We start from the raw sequence: 23,999 nt of genomic DNA on the forward strand, positions 1-23,999 counted from the left end.
GCTGTCCACACGTACAAATCGAGACCAACAGCCGAATTTAACAAGCCCAACTGTGGGACCTTTCCCATTGTGTTTTTAAAGAGCCCGCAAAAGCGTGCACCCCAAAGCCTACGCATCTATCCAACCATGAGAATCGAGAAGTGGCTTTAATAAATTTGTGCATCTGATCTCAACCAATTAGCTATCTGCAGGGAAACCGAAGTTGATGTTTGCATCCAATTTAATAAAATGCTACGGATAAAACTGTGAATTTTCTTTGATTCCTTGCCCGTCTCCCAATCCGGAGGAAGGGCTGAGATAAGGGGCTATGCGTCATTTTATTATCTTTTTAAATTTTATATATATTTTTTACGGACCGAAAATTAAAAGAGATAACACGATTTGAGTGCATATCAAAACCTTACGCATAAGGTATCTAAAGTTGTGGACTTCAGTATTGATATCCCAATATTTCTGCTAGATATTAAAATAAACATATGCCCTTTCAGAAGCTACATGGATGGAAAATTATTCGACCAAATTTCATGACATTTGCGTTATACGTATTCTATAACATAATTTCTAGCACGCCCATAGTGATCCTAAAAGGAATACTTAGCCTGATAGGAGGTAAGTTAGAGTATAAAAGCGCTCATACGCATTCGAAAAATGAATATTTTTCCCTTCATTTACCCATAATTTATGCTAAAAATAAATCCGTTTTATCTCCTTTGTCCACAAGCGTTTCCTATGACCCGCGGCCGCGCACATTTCTGCAGTCACAAGCCAGGCAAGCCAACCTCCAATATCCGTTCTTCAAAAGCGGGTCAAGGGTGAACCCCTTCAACCGATAGTGAGATTTTAAAAAAGTTATCTCAGAATCCATTCCACCCTGTTTAAATTTCATCTATACATTTTCGTTTTCATTTTTTTACGTTGAGTCATAAGCTAACGGATTTGGTGTGCATTGCATAGTATATACTATCTCCGAGTCTTTAACTTTGACCTGCATGTTTGCTATGCCGTAGAGATGATGTGGTAATGCCAAATAATAGAAGCGTGCTAGCTGTAAAATAATATCGATAAAAGCTTATGGGGATAGTCATAAATTTTTGTGTGTGAATGGAACAATTCCAGAAGCTGGCTGGAATCTTTCCCGATTGACTGACTTGTCGATGTATATTTGTATGCGGCGAATGTTGATCTTGGCTATGCTTCAAATAGGGCGCTAGTATGTTCCATGAGTTTTGACGTCAAATATGACACTGAAAACTTCAGCTGAATGCATGAAATAAGACATCGAGAATCGAGGTAAAACCGATATTGATACCGATAGTAATATATGTATACAATATTTATTTACTTCATAAGGATAATATTATAATATTAATATAGCATGAGTCACTATTTTCCTGAAATTATTTTCATAGATTGTGATAAGAGCCTTTCATCATAGAAAAAATCTTATTTATTTAGGTGCTAACTAGTCACGATCTTGGTGTCAGAGATGTTTCTTTATAATGAAATAGCGGTCATGAAAATTTAAAACATCAAGATAATTACCTGTCCATAGAAGATTAAAATGATGTTACTTTACGAATCATTACATAACTTATATGAAATCGATCCACTCGATCAATGTCACAATATTTGAGCTTTTGATATTCTTCGCCGTAATGCGTCGAAGCAAAAAAAAAGGTCCTTGTATAATTATTTGCTGTTAAGCGTCGTATCTTATTGTAGGTTTTTAAGGTTCGCTGACAGCTAAGGTTACAACCTTAATAATTGAATGCAGACAGCCTCTTATCCCGTAATGAGTGTCAATAGTTGCATTGATTCGGGCCCTTTATCAACGAAAAATGTTGCTAGAAAGATATTTTATTATTTTACTATTATTATTATTATCAGGGTTGAATCATCGGCATTATTAATCGCTATTTATTTTATAATTAAAGATAGCCTTAAAATAAATTTCAGTTTAGTCCGCCGCTAACTAAATATTGCCATAATTTTCTGTAGCTCTTCGTGAGTCACTCTTTAAGGCACTGTGTCTGTCTTTACAGTGGTAGTGGTATTTGGAGAACGCGACTGTCAGCTAACTTCATTTACAATCGCGTTGTTCTAAGTGAAAATGGAATGAATTTAATAGGAAGTGGCAGAATTCCTGTCAGAGTCTATTATAAAGTTTGTGAATGTCCATAGGTATTCGATTGTTCCAAGAATGAAATGAGAGAGGAATTGTTTTGGTATAATTTTTAACCTGCTCAGGTTTTATTTTATTTTAAGTTGACATATTTTTCTTTTTATTGCATTATTTTTACCTGAAAAACCTTCCCGCCACCTAACTGTACTGTGAGAAACATTTTTTAAACTTTTTTTTAAGTAGTCCAAGGAGATATGTGGCAACTTTTAATTGCCACTCACTTGATAAAACAGCGGGATGACATTCGCAGCTGACATAATTAAGGATCTATTTGATATGCTCCAGTTTCTCTGTTTAGTCACAATGTATTGCTTGAAGTGTATCCTCTTATCCTTGAAAACTAGGGTTGTTTGGAGAAATATCCTTATTCTATAGAGCTACTTCGTGCTTTTAAAATAATAAGGAAATTTTTCGTCCTACTTTTTAGCTCTATCTAAAAAGTACATCATCAATTAGCATGCTTAGTAATAAAGAAGGGGTAGTGATAATAAGATTTGGTATAAATAAATTCAATTCTGTAATTATTAATGGTTTATTCACATTTATTCATAGAAAAATTTTTGGAATGACGTGTTCAAACACGAAATATCGCTATCAAGTACATTAATATTACAAATGAAAAATATGGTTGAGATTCAACAAATTCCATCACATTAGGTTCACGGAGGAAGCAATAAATCAGTGGAAATTTTAAAAAAAGGATCGCCCTTAGACCATTGATGAAGGAAATGTCTTTGATATCAGAGCCAAGTCATGGTATTGTAATATTTCACAGGGTGTACTAGGGAAAAATATACTAGTATTAGTTCACTCTGAAACATTTGTGCAGAAACAAAAAATCCTATCAAATTTACCAAATGTAATTACCATTGATCGTTTTTAATTCGCTGTGTAAATAGCATTAGAAAAATTAAAAAAACACAGTGTATAAGGATGATGCTCTTCCTTTTACCTGACTTACTCTCAAACTAGCGGCTATCGGGGGTAGTATTTTTAAATTCAACAAATATTTTTTTGCAAAATAACCACAAGTTCCATTGCCTTTAATTCAAGAGAAATATACTGTAATTAGTCAGTGAGAGCTGTGTGATTCTGAGAATTCGTTCATTAAATTCACGAGGGATGATTTTTTTTCGTGTTAAATAACAGTCACTATTTTCCAAAGATGCCATGTTGAAATTAAGTTTTAAATGACGTAAAATTATGCGTCCAACTTAACGAAAAATTCAGTGATCTCCCAACTTCTAGTGAGATATTTTTCTTTTTTTGAATTCGTACACAAAGAATATGAAAGTGGGAAATTTTCTTTTCTTCGATGAGAAAGGAAAAAAAATATCCTCTCCTCCTAATACGGCGAAATATCAAAGGTTTAAGATATATTGATCGAAATTTATCAGTGTAATCGATTGAGCATGAGACTCCATAGGCCTCGCTTTCGAGATAGAAATCTAACTTGAAAGCCTCTCATGGCCAAAATACCCGATTTAGGCCACCACAACTTTCAATAATCACGTGTTTCGTAAATGAAGCTATGAATGGTTAACATTGTTTTGATGAGTCTATCTTTGGCTTGGATTGCACTCTGAATTTAGTTTCAGATGTGTACATATGTTTAAATCGTTTACTTCCAATAATTTTGAAATCTTTGACATTCATTAAGAGATTATTTTGAGTGATACCGGGAGAAAATAGGGTAAAACAACTATATCTTTCATCGCAATAGTTTTATAAATATTTTACACAAATAACAACAATAGCTTTGCAAAAACCTTCAGCATCTACTTTTTGCAATACGTAAACTGCTATTATGGATACGCTTCGCAAAGTGGGATGAGAAATCTTTCTCTTCTAATGCCTTCACCATGAAGGCAAATGCTGACATTCCGTCGTGTCACAATGAATTATGATCTTCTACGATTTTTCATTAATATGTTACCTACTATTAAAATTTTAACTTTAAATATTAAGCCTTTTTCAGCTTATTTATATAGAATATAACGCATGTAATAATAATTCCTGGCTTGTTTAATCTCATTTTATTTTCAGTTTATCACTTTGGAAAGGAGAGACCCCTTTCTCTTCGGTTGTTTTCTCGTTTTTCAGTTTTCTTTCCTACCGCACCACGTAATCCACTTCTTATCTCTATTTCTTTTTCTCAATGAGCATAAAAAAACCACTTATCCTTCTTTGTTTTACCCTTCCGTGTACAGTAAATCTCCCAGGAGCCAGTATTCTTGGCATCTACTACTTTCTCTATTTCAGATCGATTATTATCCTCATTTTTTATTTTATGCCAGCGCGAAATCTATCCTCCCCTATATTTAAGAGTATAACTGGCCACTGGCTGCAAAACATACATTTTTTCATCCTTAGATCTTACTTAGGTCGTCATTGTGGCTTCACTTTTTATTTTCTTTGGGCTTTTATTGTGTCTACATCTCCCTTTATTCCGCTGACCGAGGTATTGTTAGTCTAACAGTTCAATAGTAATTTCAGTTATTGGATAATTAAAATTCTCAACTTTTTTGCATACTCTATGTACTTGATGTCGTGATTAGTGCTGTCATGTCACATGTAAATGCTATAATTTTCGATTTAAAGATCATAAACTGGATTCTAAGGTCAATGGTGTATATTTTTTAACATTTTATTTACCGCGTTCAATGAGTCATCTGTTCCTACCAACACGCATTAAAAAAATCACAAGTATTTTTATAGGAAAACGTACGGAAATTTAAAAAATAAATATGTGATTTCTGATTATATATTTATTCAATTATGTTAGCGTGAAGTTTCTTTTTTTAAATTGGATTTTGTTCACGCCAAGGAAATTTGAAAAAAAAAATCATTTGGTTTAGCCATGATTTGAATCCGACTTTCTCGATTTCTGGTAGGGTGTTTTACCAGCTACACCTCCCAGTTTTCCTCTTCTCGCGCGAATCTCAGACTGGATTTTACGAACAAGTAGCTAGCTCACCTGACCAGCAACCTGGATATTATGGTTTTGAATCCCGGCTGAGCCAAATCATTTTTTTTTTCATGGAAAATTTCGTCACTGGGGGCTATTAAAATTGGCATGTGTAGTTGTGCACAAGTTACCTGAGTGGGAAATATTGAAAATCACGTGTAACATTATTTTGCAACATATATTTTCTCCAAATTTGAGAAAATATAATTCTAGAACACCAAAATTAAATATAATAATGTAATTTTTAGTTATACTGTAATTAGAAGGTTATTCACTTCGTTTGTTGAACTCAAGACGGATTAATTATATCATTTTTAATGTGTACAAGCCAAGAAACCTCTCATAATTCGCTTGGGGGAAATTTTCTGTGAGCATATTTTGAGACTTACCGTTTGTCCAGGCCGCAGTACATATTTTCTTATGCCAAGGCGCTCCTTTTGGAACTAAACGTAATCTTCGCACAATCCCTTGGGGCTTCCAAGGAAACGGATAAGAAAAAGAACTGCCCTGCCCAAACTATATGGTAATGTATCTCTCTTAACCTTCTTCCATTGCCCTCCGGGAAAGCGCCTACTCTCTCGTCCCGCCATCTGTAAATATCACTCCGCCCAAGGGTATTCCCTTTAGAATAAACAGATTGTGCGTCGCTAATTCCTCGAACATACCCAAATTTTCCTTCGGCATGACTGGTTCTTAGTCTCGCCTTATATAAACCTTTTTACGGTTGTGGCAGATCGAATGCTGTATACTCGAGTGACCAAGCGTTTAGTTTATTCCAGCAACCAAAAATGAAGGAGGAATATTTTACCCTGAAGTATTGTAGACACGAGCAGATAAAATTATTTCCATAGAGCAGATAAAAATATTTCAGTATTCGTACCATGGTATTTTTCACCGTTTGTAGAAAACTTATGTGAATTCTAAAATCAGGTATAAATTCAAGTATTGGGTTTTGTATTTGTACGCTCTTTAATACTATATTTTTATTGTACATTTTTGCGGTGGTATTTTTTAGATTTTGCTTTTTTTTATACTTAGTGTTTTCTAGTTAGGTACTTTAAATATCTTGAGAAAAGGCACGGAGCTTAAAAACCGATAGTGTTTGATTAAAAAAATTACTAATTATTTCTTGATTTATAAACTTTTTCTGCTCAAGATTCCTATAAGGGAAGTAATTTTTTTAATTTCTGTGTGGGCTCACTGCAAATTCTTTTGCAGTATTGATTAAATATACCCATATCTATGTACTGAATATATATACCGAGAAGTGGCAGATTGGTTTTAGGATATTTTTTCTATGATATAATATGTTCGATATAATTTGGAAATTTTGTTGATTTGATTCATAACTGTAAATAATTGCTTTTAGTTAGAATTCCTCTAGTACGTTTCGTAAAATTTTAGGGTTTGAAGATGATGCTCTGAAATAATAGTTAAAGATTAATTTTTAAGAAGCTGGCAAAGGACTTTAATGCCAGCAAGTAATTTTAATTACAGTCCCTGTGCAAATGCGTTTCAAAGAGAGACTCGAAATGAGTAGGATATCACCACTTCACCAACCACTTCCTCAAATTCTTCATCTATAAGGGTAGGATGATAAAAAAAAGTGAGCATGTCATACGAATTTGGAAAATATTAGAACTTGATCAAGTTGCTAAGTCCATAGGTGGCTCTGAGATTTCAGGAAACCCTTCTTAAAATGATCCCTCACTTGTGGATTATAAGATAATGAAACGATGGAAAAATTGTAATCGAGCTCATAAAAAAGTTGGGACAGCAAAAATGGAAAAGAGAAAGAACTTCATCATTTTCTGATCATACCGGTTGATATTAAAGTAAGGATAAATTGAAAAATCAAATTGCAATCAGAATCATCTAGTTCCCGCTTACTTCAACTTTAAACGTTCAATGTGTAAGTGTATAGGCAAAAAGGGAATGGGGAACTGAGAATTAAGGGTCCCGTAGCCATATTTGTGCGTAGATATTTATGATTTTAGCAATAGGAACGCTAAAAATAGTGACGACTTCTTCAGGGCCTTCAGCTGTTGTCCTTGGAAATAACATAGGGAATCTATTCATGATAGGTACTAGACTTTCTGACTCGGACTATTGATGTATATTCATTTTGAAATTAAAATTTATTAACAGGCCTTAAAACTAAATTTCTTTTTGGTATTACTAGGAAACTAATTTTATCAATAAATATCTTGCAAATGTACATCACCTATGAAACGAAATATAGGAAAAATTTGTATCACCATCTAGTGACCAATGGTGGAGTAAATTGTCGGCGTCGGATGTCAGTCTAGGAGTAAATTCCAGGCTTATACTCCACTAATAAATCATAATTTCTCATTTATTTCCCCATGGTAAAATATTGGAAATATTTTCGTATCAGGTTTTTTTTTACTATCGTACTAACGTAAAGGACACATTCAGTTTCTTAATCAGAGTTAATTTAAAAAAAAAAGAGATTTTGAGAGTCGTTAAGCTTACGAGTTACTTGTGTTTTAAATGAATTGCAACAGCTTCTGTTAGCGTTGATTTTATCGTTGGAATCCTTAAAAAAATCCAGATTTAGGAATGAGACTATCTTTCAGACATCTCGTCAGTTGCAGAACGAAAATATAAACTTAGAATTTAAACGCCTTGAGATTAGATAAATCAGTCATTATCCGAAACGTTGATACACACAAGAAGACAGTGACCAGGAGAATATTCTTTCGTGAAGATCGTCGGGAAAAACTGAAATCTTTCAATGCAGAAAATCGAGCTTGAGAATTATTCTTAGAAATATATAGCGGAGACAGTCTTCCTGTCTTATTTCATGAAATTTGCAGGGAAAAACTGAAATCTTTCAATTCAGAAAAAAAATTTTGAAAATTATTAATAGAAAAAATGAGAGAAATTAAGAGAGGAAAAAAGTATAGTATAAATGGTGGAGAGGGAAAAAGGTCGACGAAACGAAGCCAGAATGGGAATTTGGGGAAAGGGAGAGTGGTCGAAGGTTTTGGTGATTCCACGGCTGCGAGTGGACGATAGGAAACAGCGGAGAATCCCTAACCAAATAATACGGTAGTGAAAGGAAGGGACGCGGATTTGAAGGGGAAAATAAGGATGCCGACAGTAAAAGGAAATATGGCTAGAGGAAAAGGAGGGATATCAGAAGCAGTGAGCGTAAGAATTGGGGACTTGGCATCTGAATTCGAAAGGTATAGCCGACTTTTAGGGTCCCATATCCTTTGAAGTGGATGCTGCATACGTAGAGAAGGACATTTTTGGTGTCGACCTTTGGAGTAGATAGGATGTGTTCGCATCTTTCCCAGCGATAACTTTGATTTTTAAGCCATATTGCCGAGATCAATATCCTTTGCTATCGCATCGGCATTTTAAATCTTGTTTTGATGGCTGAATATAGGATATTGAATGGTCACATCCCGATGTTAGGTACCAAATCCAAAGCACAGGCTATGAAAAAATGTCTACATATTATGAACTCCTGCTCATGAAAGCAGAGGAATCGTATTGATTATGGTAAGCGTGTTTATTTTGTAAATATAATAACAAAAATTATTAAAGTTGCTGTGACATCGAGGTTGCCAGTAAAGCTTCTCAGATTCTAGTTAAATTCAAAATAAAGGTATTAGAAATATTGAGTAGCCCTCATATTTTTTAATAATTATCTTTGAATTATCTATGTCAACGTATTCTAGCCACATTTATTTTTTATTAATATGCTTGTTACCAAAATTACAATAAATAATTGTGGTATGATACCTCCTCTCAGTAATCAATTTTGTGAGAATTTTGGCGTTTACACACTCTACGTTGAATATGAATTTGTATTTGTAATAAATGAGGAAGGATTTAAAATGTCTAAAGATAATTCAAACATCATACTGCTGATCGGGAAGGCTTTAAAGAGAGAAAATACAATATCAAAAGGTTCTCTTTAACTATTTTGAATTCAAGCCCCTGGCTGAGGTAATGCGAAACCGTCTCAAGCATAAAGATCCAATCGAATATTGGGTAGGGAGGAGAACAAAGGGAAATGCAGGAGACTGTGTAGTAGCTATTGATCGTGCGTTGGATTTCATTGCGTAAGATGGTGGAGGAAAAAAAATTCTCCCAGCAGCTGGAACTACGATTTTCTTGATCTCAACTGCGGTTATTCAAATCCAGGTAGTGTTACAAGGCATGGTAAATAGAAGAAAAATACCGCCAGATGAGGTCATTTGTGCATTAAGGGAGGAGTAGGGAAGTAAGCTTCGAGAGAAACCTGGCGTGGGCACTAGCCGGCTCTTAACAAAAGGCACCTAATGGACCACGGCTTAAATTCTCATCCGACATACGGAGTGACACAATCCTTGTATTGTTCCTTCCCGTGAAATATCAAGTCATCATTGATGCATCGTTAATAATAACTAATGTAGATCAGATATATATTAATCGTGTTCTGCATTTATGGAATCTCTCAACTAATCCTGTTACCATCGCTATTGATTGAAGTTCCCTCCACTTAACACTAAATCAGGGATCATGCAGTACATAAAATTTCTCCGCCGCCGCCGAGAACCCGAATCCATGGGGTTGGAAGCCACCGTAAAATGTAATAGAGGAAAATGAGTAGTATTAAAATGAAAGTCTCAATAAAGAGTTAAGAGGGAAACAAGTGAGAAGAAGAAGTAGGTGAAGAGTGATCTCCGAAAAAGAAAAAGAAGATGGTTTTCTTCACTTCCTGATGAGAATGAAAGAATAAGAAGAGGTTGACGCCCACTCGGAAATACTGCGTAATGAAGAAAGCTTGATAGAAGGGAATGGGTTGTAAAAAGGGCTTGGGCTGCAAAATTTGGGACGTAGAAGAAATGGAAGCCAGCATGGGGAGCAAATATAGTGGAGAAGGATAGATGGCTGTGGAAATGAGAAACGGTGCTTGAGGGGAGACGGAGCAAGGCCGGGCTATGGCTCACGCTTGGGTTTGTGCCCTAGAGCCGTGCAAAGCGGAAAATGACCCCATACAATCCACTTCCCATCTTCTTCCATAGTTTTCTTTTCATCCTCTCCATATTTACTTTGTACTCATCCATATGGAAGGATAGAATACGAGTAATAAATGGAAAACTATATAAGGCGGAGATATAGATATAAATATAAATCTCCTCATATAAAAAGAATCTGGATTATTTTTATTCAGATTTTTTTGGAGTTCTTTATATGCAATAATTGCTATCAATATTTGAATCCTGCCATAGAAAATAAGTGGAAATTTTTTTAATGCATTAGAAAATCAATGGCGAGTAAAATTTAAGAGGGGAAAATGTAAAGTATTACAATGAAGCCTCAGCGAATTAACTTTTGTAATAATTAATTTCTCCTCATGGAGAGTATGGTAACACAGGGGGGAGGGCGTTGGGTTACTGATAGAACGGTCCCAGGCAAATATCTCGGCGGATGTCTTCAGAGAACCAAAGCAAAAATCCTCTAAGTTCAATGTGTCCCGGGAAAAGGAACTTTCCCACCCTCCCTGTATGTGGGACATCTACATGTCTGTTTCTAAGTTTCAAATGCGCTCTGCCCTTACCTATCATAACTAGCCATCGGGGTGAGTCACCTACTGAGTGAGGAAGGCAGGAAACAAAAAATGTTCCTGATATTATTTTAATTTTCGCATATCTTAACGATAGCCGTAAAATGTTTTTTTTTGCGATATTTATGGGTAGATACTCGTTCAAAATTAACCATGATTCAAATTTTTTTTTAAACTTTTTAACGTCCGTTGCTAATATCACAAGTTTCTTATTCAATTATGTCAATCCGATTCAAGCTTGATGTAGAAGAACTAATTTTTTGCACGCTAGCTTAACTTATTGGGTATATATGGAACTGACGCGGTGGGCGTTGGAAAAGCTGTTGGGACGAAAACAGCTGGGAATTGGATGATAACTGTGCTGTTTTCTATCTTTATCGCGCAAAATTCACATCTCCTTAAGTGTCAGCGCTTACTTGTAATGACTTTGCATTACCTATTGCGCCGCCGAGCAGTCGGAGAGTATGGGTCGCCAGCCGGCGTCTATCCAAACTTCGCGCTTTTCGCCCGCATTGTTTTCAGTAGGATACATCTGATTTGCGAGGATTGCTGTTTGCACATTCAGGTCGAAGGTGCAATGAATTATTTTATTTTATGAAGGAAAAAACTTTAACAATATCTACTAGCACTTTTCTTAGTTTATGGGGTCGATAACTGGGAGAAACCGTGTTGAATGGGAAAATGGTTACATTTTAATTCTACTTATTCTAAATCGACCATGAAATAAAAAATAACCATTCTTTCCTTAGAATAAATAGGAATTTTATAGTGTCGGTTACTATACTCTGAAATGAATAGGATATTCTTTCTGATTTGACACTCATTTCTTTTCTTTCTTTTTTCAGAATATTAAAAATCATCTGGTTTTAACTAAGACAAATTCATACACCACAGCGATAAAATTAAAATAAAATGTATAATGATTACAATTAAAAATATAAGACAATTCCAAAAAGGTGTGTCACTGCAACTTTTAATGTTCACCTTAATTTAACGGTTGGTTAAGGAAAGGGAAAATGTGATATTATTTGTGAAGCTTGTCGTCGAAGTAGAGTACCTTATCGTCTAGGCACTAATTCCAACTTTTTATCTGTCTCTCTCTCCCTTCTCCCTAGCAGGTACCATCGTGTCATCGTAAAAAGCAGGTCTCGAGGGGGAGAGGCGAAGAATCCCAGCGTGCGAAGCCTACACTCCCTCCCGTAGGAATCCAACGCAGTCAGCGGCACGGCGGTGCGTCTGTCACCCTTCGCTGCTAGCCCCGTTCGAAGGAGTCTCGACGGAGTCATGCGCTCTGCCCGAGGCTAGAGCCCTTGTGTCGTCAGTGCTACTCCCAGGGTTTAACCTCTCCACACCTGGGGCTGCCATTCTATGACTTTATTCCCGTGTGACGCGGAATATCAAGGATCATTTCAATTGAAGTGTGTGACATTCCATTGCTTTGAGTGACGATTCAAGAAGTTCTCAGTGGAGCTAAAAAGGTACTTTCTTTTTTACGCCACAAGTTTTCCTGCAGTTCATTGAACTGGATATATACATATGAGCGCGGTATTCATATGAATTAACAAAAAGTAGTGCTTAGTGAAGATTACTGAACGACGAAACATTAACGAGAGTCGAAATTAGGATTTTATAATAGGATATATTAATTAGTTTACCCGAAGAAAATGTTTGCTATACAAATGCTTAACATGAAGGAACTCGTAAAATCATTCAGCGATGAATCATGAGAGGTAGAATAACTGATAATCATATGGTAACAGAGTTGTGCCTCTTAATTTGAGACCATGATATACTTACTTCTAGATCATTGCGTCCATGCCAATATTTGGTAACTATTATATCACACAGGGTGCGTTTTACTTTAAGTTTATCCGGTAAATAGGCTGCGATATGATCAAATTAACGACGAAAATGAACCTTCGGTATTTTTCTTGTAGTTCCTCTATTTTTATTCCAAGATTCATTCTCATGAACAGAGTTGTTATGAAAACAGAGCGCACATAGGATTCTAATTTGAATATTTGTTCAAGAAACTGTCACCATTGAGAGACTGCATTTTCTAAAATTCAAACAGAGCACTTACCTATTGTCAGGTATTTTCCCAGCTAATTGAAAAATATTTCACAATATGCGTCCCATTTGTCACCCTTTCACTCTTCATTAACCTGATTATATTAGTGCATGATACCTTCATATCAGTGAAGGGTCTATTCGTCATGATGGAATGATGAAAGATTAAACGTTTTATTTTGGAACACAGATGAAGTAAAAGTTGATAATTTCGAGAATTTTGAAATCGCTTTAATTGTCAAACAAAGATTGAAATATCTTGTCTCGTAGGCCTCATTCTGCTGCCCATTCTCCGCTCATTCAGAAAAGAAAGAAAGAGTTTCAGTTGAGTGCACCATTTAACCTATTTCAAGCTAATTTTAGGTGCATCATCGTTTTATAAATATCCCCATTTAGAAGGAGCAAGTTACGGCTTGTTTGAAAATAAAAATCTAAGGATGAGAGCGGAAAATTATTTTTTTAAAGTACTTCTGTTAAAAATTACCTCTCTAGTTTTATCTCATAGAATGAAAAGCAATAAATAAAATAAACAGATGAATGAGATTCAGTAAGAAAGTCTTTTAAAACGAAAATACCGATGACGATGCGTGGTAGCAACGTTTCAGCATCTTTTCGTATCGTTGTTGATTGTTGACAGTTTCTATCACGCGTGTGAAGAATATTTTAAATCATATCCACATTAATCCAACTGAATATCATCCATTTTTCCAATTTTCACATCCAAATTGACTCGGTTATCTATCCCCTAAGATAAAGTCGAGAGACAACGATTATCAATCACATGAATCCTCGTGAAAGCTAAGTGGTAGTTTGCACCAGTTTTTTGTTATCAGCGTAACTCCCAAGAGAATATTTTATTGAGCTAATGAAAGATGGTAGTCATTTATGTTGATTTTTCACGTTATTCTTGAATCCATTCTATGAACGCCTAAGTTGAGATAGGACTTTAAAATAGGAGTAATTACAAGTAATAATGTCCAGCTGCCAGCGTAAATAAGCTCCTGACATTTTAAGAAACGAAAAGTGTAAAGCAGTGTGAATTAAAAGTCCAGGTTATTAACTATCTCACAGTGAAAATTTATAAATTTGATACTTTTGAAAGTGATCACTTGGAATAATACCACGTACAAGATTTAAAATGAGCGGAACTCCATTCTATGGAATGTCTCAAAATCAGTGAGTGTGAGTGACTACCTGACATCATTACGAGTGGTTGAAAACTTTCATCTCTGGAACTGTGTTTCAAAAAGAACAAAGAAAATGGCTATTTGGAAGGGGTTCATCATCCCAGTTTTCCTAGCACTGGTCTACATCGGTCAAGAGGGGAAGACGCAGGTGGCCTGGACGCCCATCTATGTCGACGGAAACAGTGAGTACAGAGTTATTGACTACTATATTGCACTTAAGGGTGAACCGGAGTTGGAACCCCTTATTCGCCAATTGGCGCCGCGCGTTATGGTTACTTAATTTTTTTCAACAAATCCCGGATTTATAATCGAAGTGACCCATTTATAAAACGTTCTAGCATGATTTCGATGGAATCTGTGGATTACAAGAAGAATTTGGATGAATGTTTTTTGAAAGAGGTGAAATATTCTAGCGGATATTTCGCATTGTTGCCTATATACGGTCAAAAGTATCTGTTAGATTGATGTAAGAAAGACGGTTTCACCCTCAAAAATCGAAGTCAAATTAATTGTTTAATTCTGTAAAATTATAAATTTCTTATTAATTATTTCTTTTTGGTGGAAGTACAAATAAAATTATGTATTTAAATTGTATTTTTGCGGTAATTTTACATATTTTTCAAAAAGTACATCGTGCGTCGATCGGTCCAACTACGGTCGCGCCGCACTTAATTCATAGAAATTAATATTTGTATTTTTGGCTCAAGATTGTTCAAATTTCGGTGTCCTCCGCAGTCAATTTTGAACCTCTGTAAATCTTTTAGAATAGCCGTGGGTCAAGACGAATTCCATTTGGTAATCAACTGAATTTGGTAAAAATTAAATTATCTACTATACATGTAGTTCCTGTTAGAGAAACAAATGTAATTCGTTGGTTATTCTCCGCCATTACTACAACAGTGCCTTAAAGTAATTTCGTGTAGCAGTAAGTAGATGTTATCAGCGGTCACTTTCGTAGGTTGGTCCTTATTTCCGAGATAGCTAATCACTTATTCCAATTTTCTGAATGTAATTTTTCGAAAATCTCATATTTTTCTGGGTTGAAGCTGGATTTATACCATTTTTGTATTATAGTTTTAAATAGTTTGTATTATAGTTAGATTATAGTTCAGATACCATTGATACCATCACAGGGATGAAATATCTGTTAAAAGAGACAATTTCGTGTAGCAGTAAGTAGACGTCATCAGCGGTCACTGTCGTAGGTAGGTCCTTATTTCCGAGAGAGATATGTAATAACTTATTCCAATTTTCTGATTGAAATTTAACCCTCCTTTAAAACAATTTTCCCATTTACAATAATCACCATATTTTTACTTGATAGTGGCGTACATAGAAACCGTAATAAATGAAGTACCATTGCCCGTGGACATGTGGAGAAATACGACTTGAAAAATAGCATGCGTGCATGAGTGAGGCTTCCAATAATTGAAGCCGTAAACTCTATAGCATATATCTCTCATATCTCATGTGCTGGACTTGGAATTTTAAAATTAAATAACAAAAAAAAAAACTAATGATTCCCATCCGTTTGATCTCGTTAATACTCTATGTTCTCGTAATGGACCCAACAGCCTCTATCTGTTCCAAGGGCGTCAAAAGGGTTTTCAGTAATCTTTTCCCTCAAACCAAAGAGATATACTCACCAAACACATCTAAACTAAATTTTGTAAATATACCCTAGCAATGCATGAGTTAGCTTTTTGAAAAAGATATTGCAGCGAATATTTTTATCAAAGGATGGTGAGGAGCAAAATTGAAAATCCCTGAGGCAAAGAACGAAAATACGTTACATCATCAGCTGTTACCAAAATATCGATCCTTTTAGAGAGTAAAATGTGAAGTTTGGTCAAAACCATTAAAGGGGCGATCGGTGAACGAGGACGTTTTTCCACGTGTGGAAAAAATATTTGGGCCATAAGTTTGATTAAAGAGGAAGCACGAAAAAAAGTTCGTCATCAACCTGTTTCGCCCATTTAGAGGAGCCGTGATATATATATATATACTTATCCATATACATATATATATAACCATCGCCACTCACATCCCTATCGATTGAATATCGATCATCGATATATATTCGAGAGTCGTTTGCGGCGGAAATCGCGTTTCCTCCCGCCTCTTTCTGCGTCACTCGCGCGGATGCTCCATTTCCTCCGCGCGAGTTCTCCGGCGTTTAATCCAGCGATATGGGATGAAGTGATTACGAGGAATTCCCTCGGCCCCTGCTCTGTCAAAGCCCATCTTTCAACAGTCTCTCTATATATCGCCCTCTCTCCACGTTTTCACTTTATTTCCGCCAGAACTTGTGAATGTTCTTTAATTATTTTGTTTGCAATTAAAATCTTGCGACCTATCAGATGCTACTGCTTCAGTCATACGCTGTAAATCATAAGCTACAAATTGATGCATTTCAATAGATTTTTAGGCACAAAATGAAACAAAAAAGTAATTTTCTCCGTGATGTAATTTTGCGATTTCCATTACTGAATGTTTTACGATACAGACCTATATTTATACTTTTTAATAAATTTTTTGTAATTATTTTGTTTGCAATTAAAATCTTGCGAGCCATCTGATGCTACTGCTTCAGTCATACTCTTTAATCATAAGCTACAAATAGACGCATTCAAATAGTTTTTTAGGCATAGAATGAAACAAAAAAGTAGTTTTCCCCGTAATGTTATTTTGCGATTTCCATTAATGAATGTTTTACGATACAAACATCTAATTATACTTTTTACTGCTGTGTCAAATGAAACTATTTTTCGGAAATTTTATGAAACAAAAAGGTTTCAATACACTTTATTGCTCCTTCTCACTTGTTGATTTTTTCACCTTATGAACAATAAAATACATCTGGTTTATAACTTCATTGATATTGGAAAGCTTGGAACGTATAGCATTGTTTAAGGCTTGATTTTTTGGAAGTTTGATATATCCATGATAAAAGCTCAAATTGCTATTTCCACATTTTAATTCAAGTTTCATAAACCGACCAACAGAGGTTATCCTTGAAAATAACATAATATTGAAATCACGGTCGGTTTTTGAGTTTTGAATTGGTGTGTGGAAATGAAAATTTATGATTTAATAACGGAGAGTTTGGCTTCAAATTCTACCCCTTATGAAATACATTACAGTAAAACATTCACTTTTCAATTGTTTTCGTTCCTCTGTTAAAAAAAGTAGCTGTATGGTTAGAAAACCTGACGATACTTCCAAGATTTTGGAAATCTTTGATGGCTTAATTATATTGGGATACACAAGTGAATCAGATATATCATTCTTGATTTTTTATTTTATACTTCTTTGAATTATAAGAAAGCATTTACCGAAGCACATTCGAAATATTCATATTCTTGATGAGTAACGTCGTATGAACTGCACTTAAGAAGACCATATACCCTCGGAGCGACATAGAAGTAACATAATTTTAGGTTTAAATAACTTTATAGCTGCAGACTATTTGCCAATCACTCTATATGCCTAGTGCTGAGGAGGAGTCTATTTCAAAACTAGTACTCAATATTTTGAATGAAAAACAGAATTATTATGACTCCTCTTACAGGAAAAAAAATAATAATAATAATAAAGAGTAGAATTAAGGCGATTCAGCCATCAAGAAAGCATATATGGTCGAACTATCTTCAAATTACAACTTGTATAATAAATTATGGTCGTATTAGGAATTAAAGATTGAAAACTATGGTAAAGCGATTTAAGAATATACTCAGTATCCTTTAAATTGTAATTATTGCAGTTTTACCACAAGTAATTGCAAGTCCAAATGTAAAAGGATGGAAATCACACCCTTGAAGCGCGAATTCTGCCAGCTAGATTTTGAGTTCTAATTTGATGGCAAATCGAAATTGACGTGGCGTCGATGGATTGATTGCTGGATGACTCATTCAACCGACCATTGTAATCCACGTTTTATACACGAGTGCTCGTGTTTCGTATTGAAGCTGATCTTTTTTTTATTTTTCGCTCTCCGCGCTGTTGATATCGGGCGTCTGTTGGCTTGATTGACGCAATATCCTCACCATCAACCTTCTGCTTTAATTAAAAGTTGGGCGCGGGCCTAAATTCTTCTCTTTCAGTGCACAGCAGCATGACATTTTTGTTTGACGCTGCAGTTGCAATTACTAAGTTGAGCCTTGTGAAGCTTGACGGTTTAGCTTGCCAAAGCAATGACTATAAAAAAAAAGTAATGGCTTCACCAGTTAAGCCTCATTCTCTTATTTGTGAGCCCATCCAGGTTAATTTTTTCGGTTTGAAACAGGCAATTTTACAAATCCTCTTCATGAATATATCATTAATCATAAACTTTAAACTTGAATACCATATGGTAGATATATGGCTTTTTATATCATAATAAGCATCGTGTTAAACACAATGGAAGAGCATAAACTTTTAAGCTTTTATATTTTATATATTTTCAGTTGGATTCACAGGTTTTATAAGTTTTTGGTCAAAACGTGTAAACGTCAAAAAATTGTCATGGCAACCTCTGTTTTCCATTTAAGGTGATTTATACTTCATCAAAATTTCAATGTAAATGGTGGTTTTTGTTGGAATTTGACTAGGGACGATCGTCAACAGTTGAAGACCTCTGGCAATGGAAAACAGTCAATCGTCGCGATTTTCACGCATTAGGATGCATGTATCGATTACCCTCTAATTTTCTTTGGTCATCATCGACATTGGATTCGATTGTAAACTTGTGGCTTTCATGAGGAAATTCTTCACTGAATGCTTCTCGAGTCTTTCACCAGGTAAAACCTTTGGCAAAAACTTTAAAAGTTATTCATCATCTAATGGCCAATGGATCAGCTAAAATTCTTACCATTTTGTAGGAAATCAATCATTTTTTGTAATTTTCCGCAGCTGATGCTACTTTGAAAAGCAAATAGATATACAATTCTAAACACAAAATGCTAACCTAGCATTGTGAGTTAGCAGTTTCTTGTATGGAATGTGACATGTACATACGTTGGCAACGATGGATTTTTTTAAACCGGTGGAAGAAGTTAGTAATTTTTGATGACAGAGCCTATTGATGAATTTTTACTCAGCAAAGGCGGTGATGATAAAAATGATGGACCTCGTAAAACTAAGCTGAATCAATTTTATGCCCAATCGATTCCAACATCAAAACATCATTGCCTTACGGTTGCAATCAGGTCACCTATGACGATCACTAAACAGTGGTTTACCCTCCGACCCCCTGATGTTTCCAAAATATGGACGAAAGAAAGAATTGAGCAGTATTATTTACTAAACGAGGGAACGGAATCAGCTAAGTTGGGTTAGAAGTCGTAGGGAGGGAGAGAAAAAATGCGAGGGTTTCATTAATATTGATGGTTGTACTGGTGAGGATATTTACTATAGACAGAATTGCTGTCTACTACAACGGAATTATGTTTTTCTGGAATAACATTCCCCAACATTTTCTGACTAGACGCAGACCACATTGCTGTTTCAAGGGAACGTCTTCCGAGAGTGCACGAATCAATCCTACCACCTGCCCTTTGTATAGAAGGCATTCTGGAATAATTTTTTGTCTATCAAACCTTGCTTTTACGCTCGGAATATCTAATAAAAAAACTTTCCTCAATTTCCATAGTGCTCCACGAAAAGGAATGAACTCAGCCCTTCAGGTGCTAATTTCAAAAGCTTGTCTGTTACAAGGGGAGTGACACAAAAGTAGGTCTCAGATTTCAATCAAACTTATTAGTTGCAGAAAATTTTCTCGGGTTTGCCACCGGTTGATGTCGTCCATGTCTCCCGACGTTTCGATCCGCGACTTGCTGTTCATCCTCAGGGGATCTTCCGAATGCCGTTCTTCGAAATTTTTTTCCAGTATATATACACTCCATCCGAGGTCAGGTGTAACCTGATTGGTTCACGCGAGTTGTGGTGTTCCCGCCATTTTTGTTGAATATAATAGACTTCAACATTGGTCTCCAAACATTGCCGAAGAACGGCATTCGGAAGATCCCCTGAGGATGATCAGCAAGTCGCGGATCGAAACGTCGGGAGACATGGACGAAATCAACCGGTGGAAAACCCGAGAAACTTTTCTGCAACTGATACGCGGGGAAAACCTAAGATCATACAAACATTATTAGTGTTTTAGTCCATCGGGAGCTGTCCACATCCATCACCCCCCATATGGGGTTATGTAACCAATAGTTTAAAGAAAAACCGCAGTTAAACATTTTCAGGTTAATTATATTCCTTTAGAAAATAAATATTGATAATAAATGGCGGTAGCCCGGTGGTTACAGTATATAACTCCTACCTGGTGGTGCTAGGTTCTATTCTTGGATGCAACACTTTTTTTATAATTTTTTTCTACTTTTCATTTTACAAAAGCCTGCTGATCATCGTTATTTTTATTATTTTCAATGAAAATTTTATTTTTGTGCGTGGAAATCTTTTTCTGCAATCCGGAGCGTCAGATGTTTTCCCATTTTTTTCACACGGGAGCCCAGTTTCATTTACGTTGTTAATCCAAGGTGAGCTCTAACTCCACCTATCGTGTTAAATCTTCCAGTGAATTACCAAGGGTAAAAAATATCAACGACAATTGTATTTCTTAAATGTAGTTTGATTATTGGATATGAGTTTTTGCTATAATTATTTTGTCAGTATTCCATAAAAATTCGATTTTTTTATGGCCGTGGTCGAATATCTACTGCTGCTGCCGTTTTCCCCCTTTTCAAACCCCCAGGGCCTTAATTGCATAACGCGCTTTGCAATACTATTTCTCCCATTAGTCTCCAGTATTCCATATGCAGAGTAATTATACGTACAAGCGGGATTATAGGCCTCTGTGAATGCGATCATTTTATGAGACGTCTGATTAGCTAGCTGAGTCGATAGAGTTGGTTTTCATGTTTATTTCTTCGATTAGGTTTCATTTTACTGCATTAAATACTCACAAAAAAAGAGAATTCTTACGATTCAAATAACATTTTATCATAATTATTATATTTGCTAACTTTTTCTAATCCCCATTATAACACTTAATTGGGATTTTAGTGTTGGCTGCAACTTAATTTTACTGCACAGCCACCTTTAGTGCATTCAAATACTCTTCGATTCCACCTGGTAAAGAATGGAAAAAATGAATTTAAGTAGATGCAGATGGCTCGCAGAAAGGGTACTTTTTTCAAAACAGATGTGTGACTATAAACTATCATTCCGAAAAATTTGGAATATTGAGTAAACTAATGACCTCTTTCACAAGTTAAAATGGTAACCATACTAAATCTTATCTTTGAGCATTTTAAGCATTACTCATGGTTGAATGGCTAAAATTTTCCACTCAATGTAACCTGAAAATATGAAATCGAAAATGTAAATTTTAATCGAGGTATTCGTCGCGAACAAAAGCAAGATACAGCAGGTCGCGAGGGGGGGTCTGAAAGTTCGATACCGAATACCGCCCATCGAAAAAGCCTTCGTTTGATCCACCCACCACCGCCCGGGGCTTATGTAATAATATTCTACGCTTTACCCGTGCGCCTTTGACGACTCCCGCGTTAAGCCCGTCTGAGGCCGGCCCGCATCCCGGCATGCAGGCGCAAACAATGGCGACGTCATTATGCACGGCCACGCGTGCGGTATCCGAGCACGCTTCTCTCAGCGACGAGCTCTTGGCACCCGCACGTCAACTGCGATGGGAGCTGAGGCCGGCTATCTGCAGGTGAAAATACCAATCAAGCGGAAGTGTTCAAAGGACTGCGTGGGCATGGTTACCACACCGCCAGAAGGTAAACAACGGTGACATTTCCGATGCTATATTTTTACATTTTATAGAGATTTTATCCCTGTGTTTTTTTTAATAAAACATCAACCCATTAGTCTTAATTTGATGGAGTTTCAAGTCTAATCTTTAAAGTCTCGACCACTCTTTTTTCAAGCATTGATGAACCCAAGAAAATAAAGTAATTAAAACACTAGGAGGAAGTACACCGGCATATATTAATGATGCCATAGAAATCATAAGATATCCGATTGATGAGATGTAAATTTTGGATAAGACTCTCCATATATCTTATTAAAAGGGTGGCTGTACAATAAAAAAAATGTATTAAATGCATACATTCTTCAAGATTTTTTTAATGATGCCGCAATGTGAGTTTTCGACTTGAAAGCTTGTTAATGTAAAACGAAATAATGAAGAGCACGACGAATCCTAGTAATGCAAGGCAAGAATTGCAAAAAGTATTAATTGTTATGAAGATTGGCATGGTGCCGGAAAGGCTGAAACGCAACGAAAATTCACGTGAAATCAGCATCGCGCAAACATTTTTAGGCCGGTGATTTTCCGCCATGAAGTCTCCTTCTTTCATCTTTCATTATTTAGAATAATTATTTTCTAATAATCGATGAATATTAATCAGCTGCCTTTTGTCAATATAAAATATCACCTTGTAGCATGCAAGCATGTGCAATACTTTTGAGACATTTTACAAACGGTTTCCACACTTGTGAGAGAACTTTTGAAATCATTTTAAAATTGCTTATTCTACAAGAATATTTAAAAAGTTATAGTTTCATTAAAGGCTGGCATTAAGGTTGAGAATTTAAAAAAATCCTACGTCTTTACCTTATTAATAACCTCTCTACTATATTATCTGCCTTCATATAGTGCTGTGTTGTCGTTATATAATTTGAGAATGCCACCCTGAAGTGAAACCATCCGAGTAACAACGCATAGCCATGCATAAAATAGAAAGTTAACATTTCCTTTGTTTTAGGGGTTTCCACGAAGCTAGATAGATATGCAAGAAATATTTACTGTCTTACGAAACAGCATGATAAAAAATATTAAAAATCGTACAGAGAAGGATCTTTAACGTTCATAGTAGAATAGGTAGAATAGAAAATATCCTAAATGAGAAATCTTAAGTGATGCATAAGTGTAATTATTTGGTTTTCAATCAAACGTTGATGTAAAATTAGAAGTGTAGCTATACTTAACGTGAAAATTAAAGTTATAATTAAATGGAAAAAACAAAATACATAGGCAGGTGGTCAAAAGATGGATTCCCTTATAAAAAGTACCCATAAAATTTGAACTAATTTCTGTACGTTGTCAACTATAACTATCAAATTCGGCTCTGACGTGATTAACTCGTCTCAAAAGGCTGCGATGTGAACGCGAGAGATACTGCGTGAAGAGTAGGGAGGAGGTCCAACCATCTCATGGAGTTGTTTACTGGAGCACAGTTAGGGAGGAGATATATATTTGACAGAGGAGAAGATAGCCAGATGAGGGGCTGATGAGTGAGTTTAGAGTTGAATCAAGATAGTAACAACCACGAGGGAAAGATGAGATTGGCTAGATGCAGAGGAAGTGAACTATCGGAAGAAGTTTTCTTGGTTTCGGGATGGCTCTGGGCGGCAGGCTGAATGCTAAGATTGCCTCTATGAGATATATATACTTGCTCAAAAAATGCTTATTTTCAGAGAAAACAACAATCGAGCAGGTGAAAACGGTTATTTATGGCTTCATGAATGCAGAGAGTGCCTTTAAAATAAACAGTAAACTTCTTTTACCAATTTTTTATCAAGGATTAATCTTATACGTGGACAAAATGTAAATTAAAAATCTATGTAACATAAAAGAATGATGCAGAGAAAGTAATAAAACTTGAGCAAGATTATTCACGCATCAAACACCTTTTAATTGTAATTTTAATAATTTAAATTGTTTTTCACCGATGATTATGTATTCAGGATAAATATTCATTCAATGAAATGGTTATTAACTGTCAAAAGACAAAATAGCGAAAAATCGTGAATACACTACTCTCTATAATGGAGTATGAGTAAGAAAGGTAAATTAAAAGGTACTGGTAACTTATATCGAATATGTAATTTTCAATCCCTTGTCGTTAAGAAAAATATGTAAAGCTAAGCGTCAAATCTCTGACATTTGCCGTACCTACTTTTATTCTAATATGCTTTCAAAAACAATTTATTATT

The 23,999-nt window shown here is 35.6% G+C and overlaps 1 protein-coding gene across 1 annotated transcript in view; it reads left to right on the forward strand.

Annotated features, from left to right (window-relative positions):
• LOC124157230 overlaps window positions 1–23,999 on the forward strand; it is a 126,797-nt gene that overhangs the window by 47,822 nt on the left and 54,976 nt on the right. The window contains 1 exon segment of the mRNA XM_046531791.1: window positions 11,856–14,176. Within this exon segment, the coding sequence (XP_046387747.1) occupies window positions 14,068–14,176 (109 nt within the window). The 5' untranslated portion in view covers window positions 11,856–14,067.

Source organism: Ischnura elegans, chromosome 4, assembly GCF_921293095.1.
Source record: "Ischnura elegans chromosome 4, ioIscEleg1.1, whole genome shotgun sequence".
Classification (NCBI taxonomy): Eukaryota; Metazoa; Arthropoda; class Insecta; order Odonata; family Coenagrionidae; genus Ischnura; species Ischnura elegans.